This window comes from Dermacentor silvarum, chromosome 8 (genome assembly GCF_013339745.2).
Source record: "Dermacentor silvarum isolate Dsil-2018 chromosome 8, BIME_Dsil_1.4, whole genome shotgun sequence".
NCBI classification, from domain to species: Eukaryota; Metazoa; Arthropoda; class Arachnida; order Ixodida; family Ixodidae; genus Dermacentor; species Dermacentor silvarum.
This window is the reverse complement of record NC_051161.1, coordinates 176486396-176506807: the sequence shown is the minus strand read 5'-3', so window position 1 is coordinate 176506807 and position 20412 is coordinate 176486396. Positions and strand designations below refer to the sequence as shown.

The 20412-nt window shown below is 45.8% G+C and overlaps 1 protein-coding gene across 2 annotated transcripts in view; it reads left to right on the top strand.

Annotated features, from left to right (window-relative positions):
- The window catches only part of LOC119461867 (transcription factor E3), a 278465-nt gene that overhangs the window by 70378 nt on the left and 187675 nt on the right, over positions 1-20412 (top strand). For both annotated transcript variants that reach the window (XR_007468462.1, XM_037723240.2), the window contains exon 3: positions 6626-6829. Coding sequence is in view for 1 of the 2 variants with exons in the window: in XM_037723240.2 (XP_037579168.1) it covers positions 6626-6829 (204 nt within the window). In the remaining variant the exon portion in view is untranslated. The remainder of the gene's footprint in view (positions 1-6625; positions 6830-20412) is intronic.

Below are 20412 nucleotides of genomic sequence, written 5' to 3'. Positions count from 1 at the left end.
GAAAGAGATCTCTCGCTGAAGTGTTCATATATAAATAATAACGTTGCAACTAACAGCTAAACTAAGAACTACGCATAGGCAACTATTTTTTTAACTGTAGCACTCAGTGTGATCCCAGGTTCTTCTTCTTTCTGTGGTTTTACGTGCGAAAACAAGTTCTGATTATGAGGCCCGCCGTAGTGGAGGGCTCCGAATTAATTTTGACCACCTGGGGTTCTTTAACGTGCACTCCAACGCAAGCACACGGGCGTTTTTGCATTTCGCCTCCATCGAAATGCGGCCGCCGCGGCCGGGATTCGATCCCGCGATTTCGTGCTCAGCAGCACAACGCCTTAGCTGACTGGGCCACCTCGGCGGGCTGTGTGATCACAGTTACACGTTGACAATGTCCAGTACGAGCACAGTACCGTTCGTACGCTACACGTTTTTCATTATAACTTCGCAGTTTTATTGTCGTACATTAAGCATAGGAGGCTCAAAGCCGCCGGATCCGTTTACCTGAGTGACCGTTCTCGCGGAGCGGGGCGAAGCCTCGAGCAGCGGAGCGGCTGCGAAGTGGGGGAGCGTGATATCACGTCAGCGGCCAACGCCAGCACGCGGGCCTAGGATGGCGTCGGGTGGTTAGAGAAACGGCAGCAGATGCGCGCCTTGTGTAAAAGGATGACGTCGCGTGGGAAACAAAACATGAAGACGCTGGCTCGCGCTCTCGGCTACTAGGCCACATCGTTCTTGCAGGTGGCGTCGTGACTCTTCTTCATACGAGGTGATCCGCATATCGTAAACAACCAGCGTAGTGGTTGCCGCGTCGGAGCTCCAAAGCAAACGAAGGTTTGCTTTGGCCGAACACTTGTTGTCAGCCGAACACAAAGAATCTTCTTAAGGAAATCAAGGTGTCCCAACAGAACTCCAAAGACGGACCCGTGCTTACGCATGCATAACAAACCTGCGACAGATCATCCCAAATTTTATTTTAAGAAACAATACAGGCTAGACATACAGGGTGTTCAAAATTAAGCTTTATGGTTTTCTTAAGATTAGGCACTGGGAGGCACGTAAAGAGCACCTGCGCAAATAAGTTATGTGGCCAGGGGGACACAAAGTGAGATGATAATTATCGCTGTCAGCAGCCGAATTACCTAAAATTGAATAATTAACTATTCATTGACTCTAGTAAGTTTTATGTTTGTATTCAAAAGTTAGAGGCAGTCGTGTTCCTACACAGTTTCACTTGGAAGAATTCTTCTAGCATGTCTATGCTCCGAGATATCCAACTCCAAATTTTAATTGTCGTTCGCATGATTACGCATGCAAGAGAGTGAGGATTGGCGCAAAGCTCTTCCATGATGTGACGCGGCTGTTGAGTGCGGCGTTTAGTCTGACAACGCGGCGGAGGCATTGGCAAATATAATAACTGTCCCCCTTCGCCTCACGGCTGGCGAAAAAAAAAAAATCGAAGAACCCGTAACTGCTGTCGTAACACGCGACCGCGCAGCCTGTAAAGCTGGCGGCAGCTGCCATGCCGAGATAATGGCGCGAGCGGAGAAGCCGGAGTGTAATGCGCGTACGTAATGGTGACTAGACGACCAGGCATGGTCATTGCCTGGGTTACGCAAATAAAGTGACTGCTGATTTCCAAGTATTGTAAGTTTTATTGAAATCAAAAGCAACAACTACGCCATCAACAGCAGAAACCTTTTTAGCTATGCTAACGAATATTTCATACATACTGCCGCTTTAAGTTTGGTGTTGTCATGCACAAATCTCATGACAACACTTCACCCATCAAGATGTGAATGCCCTAAAAAATCTTAAAAATGCTTCCCTTCCACAGCAACACAAAGCATAAACCGCTCGTGCGTCGAGTCGATAACTCTGCGCAGTAAGACAATTGAAATTTGGAGTCGGTTATCTCGGAGCACGAACACGCTAGAATAATTATTCCGACCGATACTGTGTAGAAACACGACTGTCTCTAAGTTTTCAATACAAACACGCCCACTTACTGCAGTCGAAAAAAAATAGTTGTTCAACTTTAGTTAATTCGGCTGCTCACAGCGATAATTATCATCTCACTTTGTGCCCACCTGCTGGGTGCCTAATTGCCTAATTTTAAGAAAACCATAAATCTTAGTTTTGAACACCCTGTATTATCAGGCACAGCCGCCAAGCACATGGCTGTATTGGGTAACGTCCTTTTCCTATAAACTCGGAGAAACCGATACCTGGCTTCGCTAAAGGGCTTCTTCCTCTTACTGGGGTTTTACGTGCCAAAACCAGTTCTGATTATGAGGCACGCCGTAGTGGAAGGCTCCGGATTAAGTTTGACAACCTGGTGTTCTTTACCGTGCACTACAACGCAAGCACACGGACGTTTTTGCATTTCGCCTCCATCGAATCGAAATGCGGCCGCCGCGGCAGGGATTCGATCCCGTGATCTCGTGATCAGCAGCGCAACACCTGAGCTGACTGAGCCACCACGGCGGGCTAGAGGTGTTGCTCTAGCCGTATAAAACGCGGGTTTATCGTGAGCAGAAACGGTGCATTTCGGTAAATCAGGAAGGCTACTATCATCATCATCATCATCATTGACAGAAGCTGACCCCCCCCTCAGAAAAAACCTGGATCCGCCCCTGGGTCCATGTACGTGTTCAGCTGCGTGGACAGCCATGTGCAGCTGCGGCTGGTCTAAAGGAGGCGATGTGCACTCACCTGCGGGTTTTATCACTTTGCCGCGTTGTTGATCACTTGCACACACCTGATTGCACGACCTCTAACATTAGGTGTCTGAGAGGAACATTAGGAGGAAGCTTTAGCTTGGGCCCAACTCCGGTGCCACCTATTCAAATATGTGTACATGTACATAAATGCGTAAACTCTTTTCTGAGATAACCACTGGGCCAGTTTTAATGAAATTTGTTGCATTTGAGAGAGAAAGTTAAATTCTAGTGACTGTTGGAAGTGGAATTTCGATTTAGGACCTGAGTTTTCTAAATAGAATTTTCAAAAATTGGTGAGTCAAAAAAAAAATAGAAGCATGAAGTTTACAAATTCTTAGCTCTGCACCTAGAACAGATATCGCAGATCATATAAAGTGAACAAATTTGATATGTCGATTTACATCTTGTGTAAATTTATTACATTGTTTACAAGAATTTTGCAAAAGTTGTACTCGCAAACTAGTGGCCTATTTGAGAGCCATGTATAATATATCAATTTTGTCCGCTTTAGACGTACTGTTCGGTGCCATTTACAGAATTGTGATATCATTTTTCATTGCTGAGTTGGAGTTGTAAACCTGATAATATCATGTTCTGCTATTTGCTATATTTGTAAATTTTTAATAAAACATTGACGACCGCGATGAAAAATTCGCAACCAACAACTTTTTCTTTTAAATGCAACAAACCTCTTCAAATTTGGTGCAGTGGTTGCCGAAAAAATGATTTCACCTTTCCCACGTCAGACAGGAGTCTCCGAGCTTCGTCTTAAGCTACCAACGTTCTCGGCTAACCACAGCAAACTAACCACAGCTAACCACAACCTAACCACAGCAAACTAACCACAGCTAACCACAACCTAACCACAGCAAACAGTGCCCTCACGGCAACGACGAGGGCACAAATTTTGCTTGGAGTGTTAATTTAGTTGCTATTGCAAAAAAGAAAAAGTGAAAGTGGGAAGCGCAATGTGCAGCCGAGTGCAAGCGACGCTGCCCTGTTACCTAGACAAGCGTACGAGGTACTGAAAATAGTTGGCAGAAGTTCACAGGGTGAGTTCCTCCATGGGGCAAATAGGTGATGGTGGACATGATGTGTTTCCAGCTCGTGCAATTGCTTCCGGCGCACACTGCCAGCAAAAACGCAGCCTTCGGGTGTTACTCATCGCTGGAACGGGGATTTGGACACCACAATTGGGCTAGCCCAGCTTGCTCTTCCTTGCTCTGACCTTGGTCTAGGGCACTGCATTCGGCCCAGGCCCACCATTAGAAGCGCAGGCCCACCCTGAGCCCACGAAAGGAACTCGGTGCATGCGCCTTAAAAATGCCCTTGCTTAGGTGATGCATTCAAAGACCATCAAACTGCAGTGACTATGAAATGCTGCAAAAAAAACTTTGCCATAGAGTGAGTGCACAGCCTTTCCGCACTCCAAGGCTTAAACACGTGACACCATGTGATGGCCGGTGCATGGCCCCGATTTGAACAATTTTGGATGCCATACAATGGAATCTGTGAAATAGTTTGTGGAGTTAATACATGTTAAGTATTTGGGCATAAGCTTTAATGGCTTAACAGTCCTTTTACATAATCTAAGAATAATTGTAATGTGTCAAAATCGTTTTAGAGTCTAAAAAAATGCATCTGCATTTAATTATTCAATATTTGATTTGGCAAAATTTGTATTTGTGTGCCCTTAATTTTCACCCGTCTTCTGAATGCATATATATTCTGGGACATCTATCTTAGCAGTATGAGGTTGGTAAACATTTATGGTACATATTGAAATGTTGTCACATCAGCAATATTACTTGAAAGGCAGACACTATGAAGATGCAGACACTACTTGCAAGACAAAGTGTAGAGGAATGTCTGTTAATTAACGAAATTTCACTAGCTGAGCAGCAAATCGTGATGCAATTCATTTAGCAAGAATCCTTGCTTGGCAAACGTTGCAATTAATGCATCCTCAAAATCTGTTGCTAAAGGCAATTGTTCCAGTTAGCACCTATCAACAGTGTGAGAAGCAGTGCAGAGTGATGGAATGTGAAATATTAGGTTGTGAAAGACTGTAGCCTGGATTAAAATGGTAATTTGAATTGAATTGAATTCTGGGGTTTTACGTGCCAAAACCACAATTTGATTATGAGGCACGCCGTATTAGGGGAACTCCGGATTAATTTTGACCACCTGGGGAGCTTTAATGTGTCCCCAATGCACGGGCGTTTTATCATTTCGCCCCATGCCCCCTATCGAAATGCGGCCACCGCTGCCAGGGTTTGATCTCACAACTTCGTCCTTAGCAGCACAACACCATAGCCGCTAAGCAGTGGGTTAAAATGGGGATCTGGCCGAGATTGAGAAAAGAAGGGGAGGTAGATACGTGGGACCGTAATATCCCCCCCCCCTTCCCCCCAGCCACCTGAAATTCATGGAAAATGTTGGGTGGACCATGTCTTGCAAGTGTGCATTTTTTGTGTGCCTCTACTTTTATCACGGGATGTTATCTTGCTCGCAAGACTCGTAAAACAATGTGCTACTGTCCGCGAAATCCACTGCTTGCGTCATGCGAGGGCAGCTGCAAAAGTGCATAATTTGAAGGCGTGACTGCAATCAGCCCGTGCCCAAAAGATTGCGGTACGAAAACAAAACAAGAAAACAAGCGACAACCGAAAATTAAGAAAGGAAAAAAAAAAGAAAAGAAGGACCAATCAGGTCGAGAGAGAAAGGCATCCGATTTGCAAGCTAGCAAAGCGCCAAAAGCAGATAAGAAAGCGAGTTGTAAGCAAACAAAACTGGTGCGCATGCGTGTGATGTACACACAGTGGTGGCCGACTGGGCGGCGGGGATGACACACTGCTTGACCTAAACCAACCGTGACAAACCACGAATGACTGTCAGGGAAGAACTGGAAGAAAACGTTTTTGTTTGGTGTCCAAGAAAACCTTTATTTACTTGTCATCCTCCTCTCAACCATCAAAGGAAAGATCGTTTTCCGAATCAAAAAGAATGCTGAGGGTTTCGTTCTCCAACTCCTCTCAACGTTCCAACTCCAGCACTGAAGCTTCATTTGTGAATGCCAGTCGCTCGTTAAACTTGCCAACATTCAGGAGGACATTTTTTTGAAAATTGAGAGGCTTACGGTCTCTAGAGGTGGGCAGTGGTTCTTGCATAATCAATTTTTTTGCCCAAATGACTCGGGGTGTTACGGTAACTTGCAGGCATGAGACAAAAGTGATCCGACATATGATGGGCAGTCCAGTCGTGGTGGCTGATGGTGAAAGGTGTCTGACTATGAAGGACAGGTGCCACATTGAACTAGCCACAGAAACTCCTGGCAGCATTGAAGATTGTTGAAGCTATTATGAACGTGTAGCACCGCGCATAAAACACAGACAAAAGAAGGAACCTTCTTTTGTCTGTGTTTCACGTGCAGTTCTACACGTTCCAAATGAAAAAGCCCAAGTGGAAACCTTGTTGAAACTACTTGCCGACACTAGCCGATTCCTTGCCCATTACATTACATTACACCGGTAAATGAATGAAAAAATCACCACGTAGCCTTTTTCTGCCCTAAAATATCCAACTGTATGAAAAGCACTGTGATGTTACATTGCATAAAGTGAAATGTCAAGTTTCCAGTAAATAAGCAGTGTTATTACCTCTAATGATGGGTAACTTTCAAGTTATTTTTCAGGAAATGCTTAAGCTTCCTTCGAGTTTGACCGGATGTCTGGCCTCGTTTCAATGCAAATCAAACCGACCGAATCTTGTGGCGCCTTGCTTGCCTTTTTCGTTGCTTTGCATCAACCTGTCTGACGTCATGTCCTCAAATATTATGTCTTGGGAGATAACACTACAAATGTTTAGCCACCAACATTGTGTTTACCAGGAGATGCCCATGAATGCAGGTGCAGTCGCGGTTGGAGAACCCAACCCGCTACCATGTGGAACAGAGCAAGCGTCGCCAGGTGAAGCAGTACCTGACGGGCAGTCAGCCACTGTCGCGGCCGCAGCTCCAGCACGTTGCCTCGTCGGCTCCCGGGGAGGCCTTCAGCCCCGACAGCCCAGCCTCGCTACCCCACAGTGGTTCGGCAGCCACCAGTAACTCAGAGGTACCTCTTAGCGCTCCTGCAGTTTTTGAGTCGGTGCATTCAAACGACCACTTACCCCACAAAAAAGAAACCGAATGACACTTGGAATTTACTTAGGTGGCACCAGCTGCCACTTAATAAAGAGAAAATACACTAAGTCAGTTTGAACTGATTAAGTGACCTTTCAAAACTCAATTTTCTTTATTTTCATGGTGAGAGGCTGATTATTAGAAGACAAAATGAAGGTCAATGTTCTGTCATTTGAATTTCATGCCAAAACTGCAGCATCAAGACGTCAGTATTGCATCGCACATTTCAAAATATTTCTTTGTATTTGGGCTGCGTTGGCTCAGTAAAGGTTCCGAAAACTTGCCATATTCAGTCTCCTTTTTTAGTCTATTTTTACTGGTACACCCTAGCATATTTCTTTCTTTTATTTGTTTCCATTGCTGAAAATACAATGGCAGGATAAAAGCTGCAGTGAGGCAGCTTGAGGTGCCCTTAGCCCAATGGTGGCAGTGTACCATATGCATAGTAAAGTACAATAATTAATCAATTCAAGAGAATTTTCAATAGGGGAACAATGCAGATAGTACACACCTCCACATTACATACACTAGGTAAATAAAAGTGAAGATTACGTACACTTGACGGTGCATAATTAAAGGTGAAAAGAAATGGTGCTAGAATTATATTGGAATGATTAGGAGAAGGAATAGGATGGGCAAAAATTATGTCATTACAAACATGTAACAATGCACATATGTTAATACAGGTGAAAAAGAAATTATGCTTAATTAATTAGGAAAAGGTTCGGATAAGTGACAACAGTTCTGACCGTGTTATGTTAATGACATCAATGCCGGCGTCATGAAATGAATTAAGCAGTCTTGGTAATTTATTTTTCGTCATTTGCAAGCCATAGTTGGTTCTTGAAGGGGGTATAGACCAATATTCTCCATGATGGGTAATATAGGTAGCCGTATTTTTTTCCAGACAAGCAATTTCATTAAATACGCTGTTTTCAGAGATTAAGTTTGAGTGCCATATATGAAGGAGAGAGCGGTTATATAGGGAATATATTGTGGGTATGTTGTAGTGTTTAAAGAGGTGCTCAGTGTGATTGTGGTATGGCACGTTTGCTATGATACGTATGATCTTTTTCTGTAGTAAGTGTATTTTCCTGAGGTTAGATTCAGTTGTTGTGCCCCACACAAGGTGTTATAATTAATGTGTGATGCAAATAATGAGTGGTAAACTAATATTTTTACGGATGTTGGTAGACGATATCCGTTCCTGTTTACCATTCCTGTGGCTAAGCTTTTGTACTACAGAGCCTACGTGTCGATACCAGTGTAGCGTACTAGAGAAGTATGTACTTTAATTTCCTTGACTATTTCTATGCTCCCTTTGTTCATCTCTAAGGCGTGGCTTTGTGGAATCTTTGTGCCTTTCGCATAAAAAATTACGGCTTTTGTCTTATTTGAATTTATTTTTAGATAATTTTCTGTAGACCATGTGGATATGCTCTGGAGAAACTCGTTTGCTCTATTTATTAAACTAGTATAACATGCCGATGAAATAAACACACTAGTATCGTCTGCATATATGACGAATCTCAAAAAATATTGTTACGGCCTCGGGAGAGGGTTAAGGGAGCGTCTACTGATTGAGGCACAAAGTTGTAGCTCCTTGGGCTATGCTGGCTGGAGTCAATCATAGGAGCAACGTCATCTTTCTCTTCCCCCGCTTCCCTCACTGGCAGTGACACGGCGTAACATTCCTCCTCTCCCAGACGAAGCCCGCCGGGCAAGTCACTCCTGCTTCCTTCGTGTGAACATCTTCAAGCAGGCAACATGCGTCACCTCAGTCTTGAATGAACGACGGCCATTTGAAGTGAGACGTGCAATTGTGTAGTTCACTTCGCTTAGACGATCGAGGATAATGTACGGCCCGGCATAGTCTGCAAGTAGCTTTTGGCTCAAGCCACGTCGGCGTATTCGAGTCCACAGCCACACGAGGTCACCGGGAACGTAGGTAACTTGCTGGTGTTGACTGTCGTAGCGTGTTTTAGAGTGGTCTTGCGTGGCCAATGTACGTAAGCGCGCAAGTCGACGAGCCTCTTCTGCACGACACAATGTTTCTGCGATGGACAAATCGTCATGGATCACAAAAGGTAAGATAGTGTCCAGCGTATGACGAGGTTGGTGCGCGTAAAGAAGGAAGAAAGGGCTGAAACCGGTCGTTTCATGTTTCGCAGAGTTAAAGCGTACGTCATGAGCGGTAATACTTCATCCCAGTTCTTGTGGTCCGAAGCAACATACATTGATAACATGTTGATAAACGTTCGGTTTGTGTGCTCGGTGAGGCCATTAGTTTGTGGATGATAAGCTGTTGAGTGTCGGAACTTAGAGGCACACGAACGCAGCAATTCCTCCACAACATCGGCAATAAATTGGCGACCATGGTCACTTATTATCACGCGAGGTGGCCCGTGTCGGAGTATGATTGAATGAAGCAAAAAATCAGAAACCTGCGCAGCAGTGGCGGAGGAAAGGGCTGCGGTTTCACAATACCGCGTCAGGTAGTCGGCACACACAATTATCTACCGGTTTCCTTTCGAAGAACGCGGAAACGGCCCAATCAGGTCTATGCCGACTTTTTCAACAGGGGAACTGGGGGGCTTTACTGGCTGTAGGTGACCGACTGGAGCTGAGGTAGGTCGCTTGTGGCTCTGACACTGCGTACAACTGGCCACATAGGTGTCAATTGTTTTGCGCATTTGAGGCCAGTAGAATTGTTCCTTTGTGCGACTAAGTGTTCGCGCGGTCCCTAAGTGACCAGAGGTCGGGTCATCGTGCGTAACGCGCAGAACATATGTTTGAAGAGACTGCGGAACCACAAGTAGAAAACGGGCACTCGTCGTTGATAAGTTCCTCTTGTAAAGAAGACCATCTCGGACGCAAAATCGGCCTTCGGATATAGGCCCTTGCGTGGCAGAGAAAAAAGCGTTCAAGCTTGGGTCTTTGCGCTGCTCTGCGGCGAATGTCAAGGCACCGGGAAAGTCAGGCGACAGCGAAGCGATAAGGTGGTCAAAGTTGTCGGCTTCACAGTCCGTCGTACGTTGTGGCATCCTAGATAGGCAATCCGCGTCAGCGTGTCGACGACCACTTTTGTACGAAATAGTGAACACATATTCCTGTAGACGAAGGGCCCATCGCGCGAGGCGACCGGATGGGTCATGAAGATTGACCAGCCAGCACAGAGAATGGTGATCTGTGATGATGGTGAACGGGTGACCATATACGTACGAGCGAAACCGCTGCACGGCAAATACTACCGCTAGGCATTCTTGTTCCGTCACAGTGTAGTTGCGTTCTGGCTTGCTTAAAGAACGGCTTGCGTACGCGACATGTTCTTTGTTTCCAGAGCGCTGAACGAAAATGGCACCGATGCCTACGCCACTTGCGTCTGTGTGAATCTCCGTTGGAGACGAAGGATCGAAGTGCTGGAGTATTGGCTGTGAAGTTAACAAAAACTTGAGCTGGTGAAAAGCGGCTTCACACTCAGGAGTCCACTGAAACGGAGAGTTATTACGCAGAAGATTCGTCAGGGGTTGAGCGACATCCGCGAAACCGGGTATGAACCGACGAAAATATGAGCAGAACCCTACGAAGCTACGAAGCTGTTTGACAGATTGAGGTTGCTCGAATGATTCAACGGCTGCCGTCTTCTGTGGGTCGAATCGAATTCCATCTTTATCGACGAGATGTCCTAACACCACTGTTTGGCGCTCGCCAAAATGACATTTCTTTGAATTCAGCTCAAGACCAGCTTTTTCAATACAGTCGAGTACAATATTGAGACGAATGTTGTGCTCTTGAAATGTCCGTCCAAAAATTACGACATCATCAAGGTAGCACATACAAATCTGCCATTTTAAACCACACAGAATAGTGTCCATGAACCTTTCGAATGTAGCAGGTGCATTGCACAATCCGAACGGAATGACGTTGAATTTGTACAGCCCGTCCGGCCTAACGAATGCCGTTTTTTCCTTGTCATCTGGGTGCATTGGAATTTGCGAATAACCGGCTCTCAGATCCACGAAAGAAAAGTAGGAAGCAGAATGCAGGCAGTCAATAGCGTCATCAATACGGGGCAGCGGATATACGTCTTTCTTGGTTACGGAATTCAGTTGGCGATAGTCAACGCGGAATCTCCACGTCCCATCTTTCTTCTTCACAAGAATGACGGGAGCGGCCCAGGGACTCGCGGGTTCTTGAATTACTCCCTTTCCTAGCATCTCCTGCACTTGCTCGTTGATGATGTTGCGCTCAGATGGTGATACCCTGTAAGGTTTCTGCCGTATGGGATGCGCTGAAGCGGTGTTGATCCGATGACATGTTCGAGACGCTGGAATTAAAGGCATTTTCCCGCTGTTTGCAAAGTTGAACACTTTCAAGTGCTTGGGGAGAACGCCCAGGAGTGTGTCACGTTCGCTTTGGCTGAGTGACTTGCTGATCATTTGTAGAAGCTGTGAATCGGCTGAACCTTGAGAACCGAGATGTCCATTCTCGGCTGTAGCATCAACAAGTGCAACCAGCGTCGTAGAGGATTCTTGTTTGAAGACGGCAAGTTTCATGCCACGAGGCAAAACTGCAGGCTCCATTGAACTGTTGATTGTCCACACACCTGTGCGGCCCTCAACTACAGACACCATGCAATGGGGAACTAAAATGTTCTTTTTCACATAGGTCGCATGAATCTGTTAAAGCGTCGCGTCGAACATGGCAAGGTCGTTACTGCAACAGATTACTGGAACGCACGCAGCAGAGAAGGCAGGAACGACCGTGTCCTCGGAGACAAAAAAGATGCCTTCATCACGGGATGAATTTTCCAATAGAGCAGCTGGGAAACTGCCATGCACGTAAAGGTGACCACTTCTACAGTCAACAGTTGCCCCACACTCCCGCAAAAAATCGATTCCCAAAATAATGTCATGTGTCGATCGTGCAATAACCGCGAATTCTGTGGGAAACGCCTTGCTGCACAGACACGTCCACAGTGAAAACTCCCACCGGACACAACGCATCACCACTCACACCACGGAATGTCGCACCATGGCTTATACAAAACATCACTTTCAGTCCAAGAAGGTTCTTAAAATTCACGCTCATCACAGAAATTGTCGTGCCTGTATCCACGAGTGCCATGGTAGGTATGCCATCAACAAGTACATGAACTTTGTTCTTCAGCATAAACACTGACGGGGGTATATCTGTCGAAAGTGTCTGGTATCTTGCGGCCTCACCCCCATTGGCCGCGCCGACTAGTTTTCCGGCAGCGGTGACTGCGTGCGTCGCCGCGGCGATGGGGATCGTCGAGCCCGTGGAGCTGGTGGCGGCGTTAAGCTTCGATCAGAGGCCGGTGAGGGGTAGCGTAAACTGGTGGGTGCGCGTGGTGGCCGTGGCGTAGAGAACGGGCGGTCGAAAGGCTGGGGAGACATGAGCAAGGGATCTCGCTGGTATGTAGGGGGGTTGTTGCAAAATCGCGAGATGTGACCCGGGACGTCGCAGCTGTAACACACCGGCGGAGGTCGAGACACCCGTGGAAGCTCAGAGTGACCAGTCCTGTCAGAAGGCATTGGGTAGCAGTATCGCTCTACATGGGGACGGTAGCCAGCCGACGTTCGTTGAGTGAAACGAGGTGAGCGAAAACGCCGTTCGTAATAGGAGGGTGTCCTATCGGAGTACTCAAGTGACCGCAGTGTACCTTGGCATTCATCGACGTCTGCTACATTAACTGATGGCTGCCATAGGGCCGGAGCGGCTGGCGTTCGCGTGCATGCGGTCTCTCTTGCATATAGCTGTCCTGAAAGGCGCTGGGGCAATGAGAGACTTGCTGACATCGAAGCAATTCTTCCCATACAATCTGGCGTATCGTCGACGAGAGGTCATTAGGCGACATAGTGTCGACACTAGCCACTGTTGGCATGTTTGACAGACGGCCAAATTTCGGAGCTATCCGTCGCATCTTCAGCATTTCAAATGTGCGACAGTGCTGCATCACGTCAGACACGGAGTTCAGGTTTTCTTTGCCAATCAAGAAATTATACACGTCTTCGGCTATCCCCTTCAGAACGTGTCCAACCTTGTCCTCTTCAGTCATCCTAGGATTCACTATCTTGCACAGCTTCAAAATTTCTTCTATATATGTGGTGCATGTCTCCCCTAGAAGCTGTGCCCTCTGAGCCAATGTCTGCTCCGCTCGCTTCTTCTTCGCGTTAGAATTGCCGAAGCACTTCTGTACTTCCTCAACAAAACGATCCCAAGTGGTGAACATGTCCTCGTGGTTTTCATACCACATGAGAGCAGTGTTTGTCAGTGAAAATACAACATGGCTAAGCTGCCCTGCCGAGTTCCAGCCGTTGCTTCGGCTCACCCGCTTATAGTTCTTGAGCCACTCGTCAACGTCCTCCCCTGAGGTCCTGCCAAAGTTTGGCGGCACTCGGTAGTATGGCCAGGGACCCGTAGGAGCCGTAGGAGTTGCCCCCGATGCATCAAAGGTCTGGAGTTGGGACATCATCTCGATCGGCGAAGGCGGAAGTCCGGCAAGGCGGCGGCTGTGGCGAAGACCAGGGAGAAAAGCTTCCATCGTTGGGTTCGTATTACCCAACACCGTCCACCAATCTGTTACGACGTCCACCAATCGAACAATATGACGAATTTTTTGACGATGGGTCTTATCTGCAGGTCGTCTGAATCACAGCTTTTAGAGTTTTTCATTCCCATAAATACAGAGCAGACCTCGTCAACATTAGTTGGATGGAAAAAGATTGTGTTTGAGTTTCCAGGTAAGGAGAGAGCGGTTTTCGGGCGCGTATGCGTTTGTGTTTCTCTGTTCAGAAAGTATTCGTTAAAGGCATTCACCATGTCTGTTTCGGACAGTAAACGACCTTCTAGCCCAATTTTTTCAATAGGTTCTGTGCGTTGTGTCCGCTCCATTACATCATTACGGTTCCTCCACAGTTTTTCTGAGTTTCCTTCACACGATAAAAAAGATTGTAGGATAATAGTTATCTCTGGTTTTCCTTATTTCCTTGTTTAGACTGTTCCTGTAAACTTTAAGTTCTTTAAGGTCAGCAATTTGATGAGTTTTAATGAACCTGGCGTACAACTTCTCTCGTTTCTTGATTTTCTTTAATAGCTCTCTTGTTATCCATGGTTTTCGACACGACTTGGGTTTATTTTGTTTGACGGTGAAATGTTTCTTATACACAATTAAGAATTTTTCAAGGAAAATATTGTAGGCTCTTTCGGTATTATTTTCCTCAAGTACGTCCTGCCAACTTACTCGTTGCAAGTCTGTTTGAAACGCTGCCATTGTACGCTCATTGATGTTCTGAAATGACCTAGTAAAAAAGTTTAACAAAAAGTTAAACTTTTTTAATCGTCACTCGATAAAAATGCATATTGGATTATGATCACCAACTGGGCAGCTTAAAACAGTGCTTTTTACATATGAAGGATCATAATTTGTAATAAATAGATCTAATGTAGTCTCAGAGGACATTGTGATTCTAGTGCTCGATTCTGTAACATTTATGCAACCGTTCGACAACATTATGTTTAATAAGTCATGATGTCTAGCACTACATACACTCATGTCAATGTTATAGTCGCCACCAAGGATCACTTTTTGCTTGTTTTCGCATGCATACGCCAACAGACGATCTACAAAAGTGAGGAACTCCTGCATGCTACCGTCTGGTGGACGATAGCACACACCAAATATAATACCATCAGCCTGAATGCACAATGACTCTACATTATGCTGTTATTATTGTGAAGTCTTCCAATATATCACAGGGTATTAAATTTTTCACCAGCAGAGAGACACCGCCGCCACGTCGAGTTGTTCTGTTCAAGCAAAATGTTTGCTTTTGCTGTAGTCGAAGAATATTAACATTATTTGAGTGCCAGGTTTCACATAACATAATGACGTCACAGAGATCATTTATGTCATCGAAAAAGGTTTCTAGTTCACCAAGTTTGTTACAAGCAGATTGTACATTCATATGTAAACAGCTCACGCCTTTACCTGCCGGAAAAGAAAACCATTTATGTTTATCGATATGACCGAGCTGCTCCATCATAATGAGATCAGTAACACAAGAAAGGAAGACTCAGGTGCTAATGGCCTGGAGTTCATTCAGTCTTTCACTACAGTCACTGGTTCACCACTCGATTTGGGCATCAGTACCTTGCCATTTGCATGCCAAACAAACTGATAGTCTGCATCCTTCGCCCATTCTTTAGTGGCAGCAAGAAGCTTTCTGGTTCGCGAGGTTAGGTTTTCATTAATGAAAACCCTGTTTCTCTTTTCTCTCAAAAACTTTCGTTTGGCAATCCAAGCGTCTCTAGTCTCCTGGCGCACGAAGCGCAAGATGATCCCGCGCGCTTACCCTGTCTTAGCCGGCAATCTGTGAACAGCAACTACCGTATTTACACTGATTGTAGGTCGACCCATTTTTTCAAATTTGGCAATCCAATGTTGGGGGGTCGACTTAGAATTGAAACCGAACCGTGTACCGCGAGTAACGGCACGAGAAATGAGAAATCAAGGGCGCTACGGCGTGGTTACAACTTTGCACCTATGTTTCCATGGTTACAGTAGAAGTGTAGCGTATTAATTTACCGTATTGCATACATTTTGATTGCGCACACCACGAGCGCACGGCTCTTGTGGGAGCATCGATCATGGAAGAGCCGCCGTTTAGGAGGTATTGGTAGATGGCGGAAGAGCCGCCGTTTGGGGGGTATTGGTAGCTGGCGGAAGAGCCGCCGTTAGGGGGGTATTGGTAGTTGGCGGAAGAGCCGTCATTTGGGGGGTATTAGTAGTTGGCGGAAGAGATTTTCTTTGAGATACGATTGTTTTCGACGGCCGCGCGCATCTGCTGCTTCTGCTGTTGTGCTGAATCGTCGCGCCTGTCATGAGTGCCAAGAACTTTCAGCGCTCGTTCTCAGCAGCGTTCAAACGGGCTGCTATCCTCCATGTTGAGGAAACTAATAACTGTGCATCAGGACGCAAGTCTGGAGTCAGGGGCCGTATTCTGAAACGTTCGCCTAGGCGAAATCAGCATGCCTAGGCGAAATCAGCATGCCTAGGCGAAATCAGCATGCAATGATTGGCTGGTTGAGCAAATTGAATGACGTCGGGCTCAACCACCCAATCAGCTCATCCAATTTTGCTAAAACAGCCAATCGGCGCACGCCTGAAAGCGAAAAAAGAAATTTCGCCTAGGCGAACGTTTCAGAATACGGCCCCAGTGAACGTGTGGTGCGGCAGTGGCGGCTGCAGCGCGAGAAAATTTGGCCTCTCTGGCTACTGTGTGCGGGTCGGTCCTCTCTGCATGGGGGGGCTGTACCGCGCGATGTCGTGGTGCGGTCGTTCGCGAAGTGTGGACTCACTTTTGATGACGACGTACTGTGGGACCGCAGCAGCTATGACGGCAGCAGTACCAGTGAGGTCAACTCTAGTGACGATGAGTAGTCTTAGCAACCCCATCAATAAATTTCCCTTGTGTGAAATGCGCTCGCGTGGTTTTTCTCCCCTCCCCCCCCCCCCCCACACACACACACACAATTTTTTTTTTTTTGAGACATGCAATTTTGGGGAGTCGACCTACATTCGAGTCGACTTACAATCGTGTAAATACGGTACATCATGGGATGTGATGGGTTGCATTTCCAGTTGTGCACCTAGGTTATTAACCTTCTCGAGTAGATTCTCCCCTTCAGTTTCCGCAATCCCATGTATTTCCATGTTTAGTCTTCTACTGCGCCACTCAAGCGCTTCAAGGTCGGACTCAAGTCGACAGAGTTGTTCTAGAGCGCCACTACTCTCAGTCTTTTCTACCTTACGTTTCACTTCCTTGATTTCCTTCTCTTGTATATCTTGACGATCCTGAATTTTGTCAAATTGGTCGGATAGCATTTGCATCACCTTCTCGATTTCTGTCATTTTGTTTGGTATCACAAGGAGTGAACTGAGCTTACGGTCCATTTCTGCTAGTTTTGTAAGAATCTCTGAGTCCGTCCTTGTGCCGCTTTTACCTCCGCCAGCCCTGCACGCCTCACATTTCCAACTCTTCCTGTACTGCTCCCATTTACCCTTCAGCGTGTTTTCGCTTACTCCTGAGCACTCACTGCAATGAAAAGAGAAGTCGCATTGACCACAAGTCAGAACAGAGTACCTTACGGCAAGAATAACAACGAGACATCGCCAATACACAGACACTTCGCAAAACACACTGTTCAACTGTAGCACAATATGGTACCCGTTGGTGCCAGCGGCAGAACGCGGAAAGAAACGGCGGATAGATAGTCACCAACCTGTGAAAATAGAAGAGCGAGGTTAGACCGTTGCGTCCAGCGCGCTCCGCCGCTGCCACCGAATGTAGGGACACGCCCCCGCCGAACGATATGCAGCGGCTTTCCCCCGTTGTGGCAGCACACTTGTTCACAGATAACCGGTGGCGCGCGATTCAAAGGCTCCGGTCTGCAGTGAACTGGTCGATTCCGGTCTGTGAAAATAGAAGAGCGAGGTAAGACTGTTGTGTCCAGCGCGCTCCGCCGCTGCCACAGAATCGATATGCCGTCATGACTTCAAGGCTACCCTTGTTGAACCTGTTCTGCGCGTCTAGGAATGGCGTCTACTGTAGAAGGGGGGCAATACAGGCAAGTTCAAATCAAATCATTTTTATTTTTTCCAAAATACACATTGTAAATGGATGCTAGGGCAAAAGCTGGTTCAAACAGCTTGACAAGGCCCTAGCAACCGTGATGTTGCAGTAGTTTCTGCATGTCACATTTCGTCGTTAACAAAGGAACGTAAAATCAAATATGCTTGTACGTACCTTCCTTATAATAATAAAGGATAACAAGAAAGTTGAATATTTTACAAAGTATTATGGTAATTACACAATAGTGAACATATGTTGGTAAAACAGACAATGATGACGGAGCTATCGATAAAAATAAATTAAAAAAGAAAGCAGAACAAAACGATAAAAAAGGATATGTTTTACAAGATATGAGTGCAGTTACACAATAATATAAGTAAAGCAAACAAGGATAACAAATAACATTCAGATTACACCAGGAATACTAGTACCGTATTTTCCGGTCTATAAGTCGCACCTTTGTATAAGAAGCACCCCCCTCAAAACATCAGTTCTTCCAGATAAAAATGTGCGTAGGTCGCACCGGTGTATAAGACGCACCTGTTCGTTCGGTAAGCGGTTAAAAAAAAATACAGTGACGTTCCACTCCGCAAATGCGGGTCATGCGGAAGAAGTGTATGGGTGCCATATATTTTGCACTCAAAGCACATTTCTGCCATCGTGGTTGCCGCGATGTACCGTATAAAGTCCAAGGGCGATAACATCATCCCCGCGTGCCGTATGCTGTATGTGCGAGTGAAAGCGTGCGACGGTGAGCCGAATCGCGCACAAGGGAGGAAAGCGGGAAGGCAGCGCGGGAAGGAGGGGGGTGGCTTGTATACTCTGGTATCAACTGTGTAGTTTGCGCAGCGGTGCGTGCTTATCTTGACAGCGATCTGCAGATGCGACGACTTCGGGTCGGTCGACTCGCGGTCGGTCTGCCGCCGCTTGCGTTGCTGCTCCATCTTTCTCGCACGGCGCTCGGGAGCTCGATCACGAGCAGAACCCGACACCTCGATAGTGCGCAGAGAACCCGTAGCAATAAGTCAACCAGCGTGCTTCGTGTGGACATAACATCGAATCCAATTTTGATGGCGGTTCCCCCCCCAAGCGTACTTAAGTCGCACTATTCTATAAACGCACCAACGAAAAATACAGAAAAGAAACCGTGTCTTATACACTGGAAAATACGGTAGTTGAAACACAGGGAAAAGAAAAAAAAATTGTCAGAAGAAATGTGCATCAATAAAATGTTGTCTTAGTTCGCTTAAAGTGTATGATTCATTGCGGTATACTTATTTAATATAAAGGGTAAGTTGTGTTCCATCATCTGCAATTTATAATTTGTGTGGAAGCTTGGGAGGAACCATGTAGGATTACTCCTAGTGCTAACGCGTTTATTGTGAAATTGTAACGATGTGAGTCTTGTTAGAAATTCCCGAAATGCAGTAGATGAGAAACGGAAGGAACGTAAAATGCGTAATTCATACATACATGTGACAGGAACAATACTGTATGTGCGGAAAGCATATTCTGTATGCAAGAGGTAGGGGAGATTCGCTATGTAACGAACTGCCCCCTTTTGAAGTGTTAGAATCTTGGTGATGTTGGTAGTAGTAGTCATTGCCCATACTAAATTGCAGTAAGTAAGATGTGAGTCGAACAGTGCATGGTATATATGAAGTTTAATGAGAACAGGCAGAAAAGCGCGATAGCGTGATATCAGTCCTGCTGCAGATGAAAGATTTTTGCAAATATTATTAATGTGAGTGTCCCAGGTAAGGTTAGAGCAAAATGTTCGTCAACTAATTCTATTTTTTGCCCACCGTGCATGATAGCGTTGTTTGGATTGGGAAGTTTGTTTTTTTGCGCAGAATAACACAGCTTTAGTTTTTTGCGGATGAATTTGTATCCCATTAGACAGAGACCAAGAGAGTAGCCAGTTAAGTAAGTTATTACATTTTACTGTCAAGTCATCTGCGCTCGGTCCAGAAAGTAGCACAGTAACGTCATCCACGTATATAATGAAATGTGTTGTTTTATGCGTATAGACAATATCATTAATGAAGGCGTTAAATAGCAAAGGTCCCAATATGCTGCCCTGCGGGACCACACTTAACACTGGAAGGAAAGAAGATTGCGCTCCGCCAATGCATACTGACTGGCTTCTGTTACTTAGGTAAGATTTAACTAGCTCAAGAGCGTTACCGCAAATTCCGTAGGAAGATAATTTATTTAATAAAATGTCATGAGTGACAGACCCCTTTAGACCCCTTTAAAGGGACCATGGCATGGCCAATTGCAAATTTGAGTTTCAAATTGCTATGAACAGTGCCCATTCACATAATCAATCAGTTTCAAAGGTTTGTGGGCTCAAATTAATCTAAAATCAGCGACTCAAAAGGAGAGTTCCTCCCACTGGCACCAACCACCATATTGATACTTTGCATAACAGGTGTACTTGGGTGTCATTTGCAATTTCATAGGCCATTCAGCTACACCGAGCTTCTGGCATTGTGCATTAATGACTGCACTCGCTGTGTGTGACCACACACACGCATACTAGACAAGCGCGACGCTGATACCGACACAGTGCTGTTGCCAGGAGTCAGCTGAGTCAGTGGTAACAGTGCTGTTGATGTACCGAACTGCCACAGTACACTGACAATGATGCCGACACGACCTATAAGTAGTCGCAGTTTAGCCAGCTTTTTCTTTAACAGCACTGCCAAAAGCAAAGTGTGTGTTGGCACCTTGGCTGATGGGTAAAGACATCGGGATAAACAAGAACTCTGTCTAGATTGCATCTGCTTTACATGTGCTCAAAATCACTGAAAAGAAGCTTTTGAAGCTCTAATGTCCAAGCTGCTGTACTTGT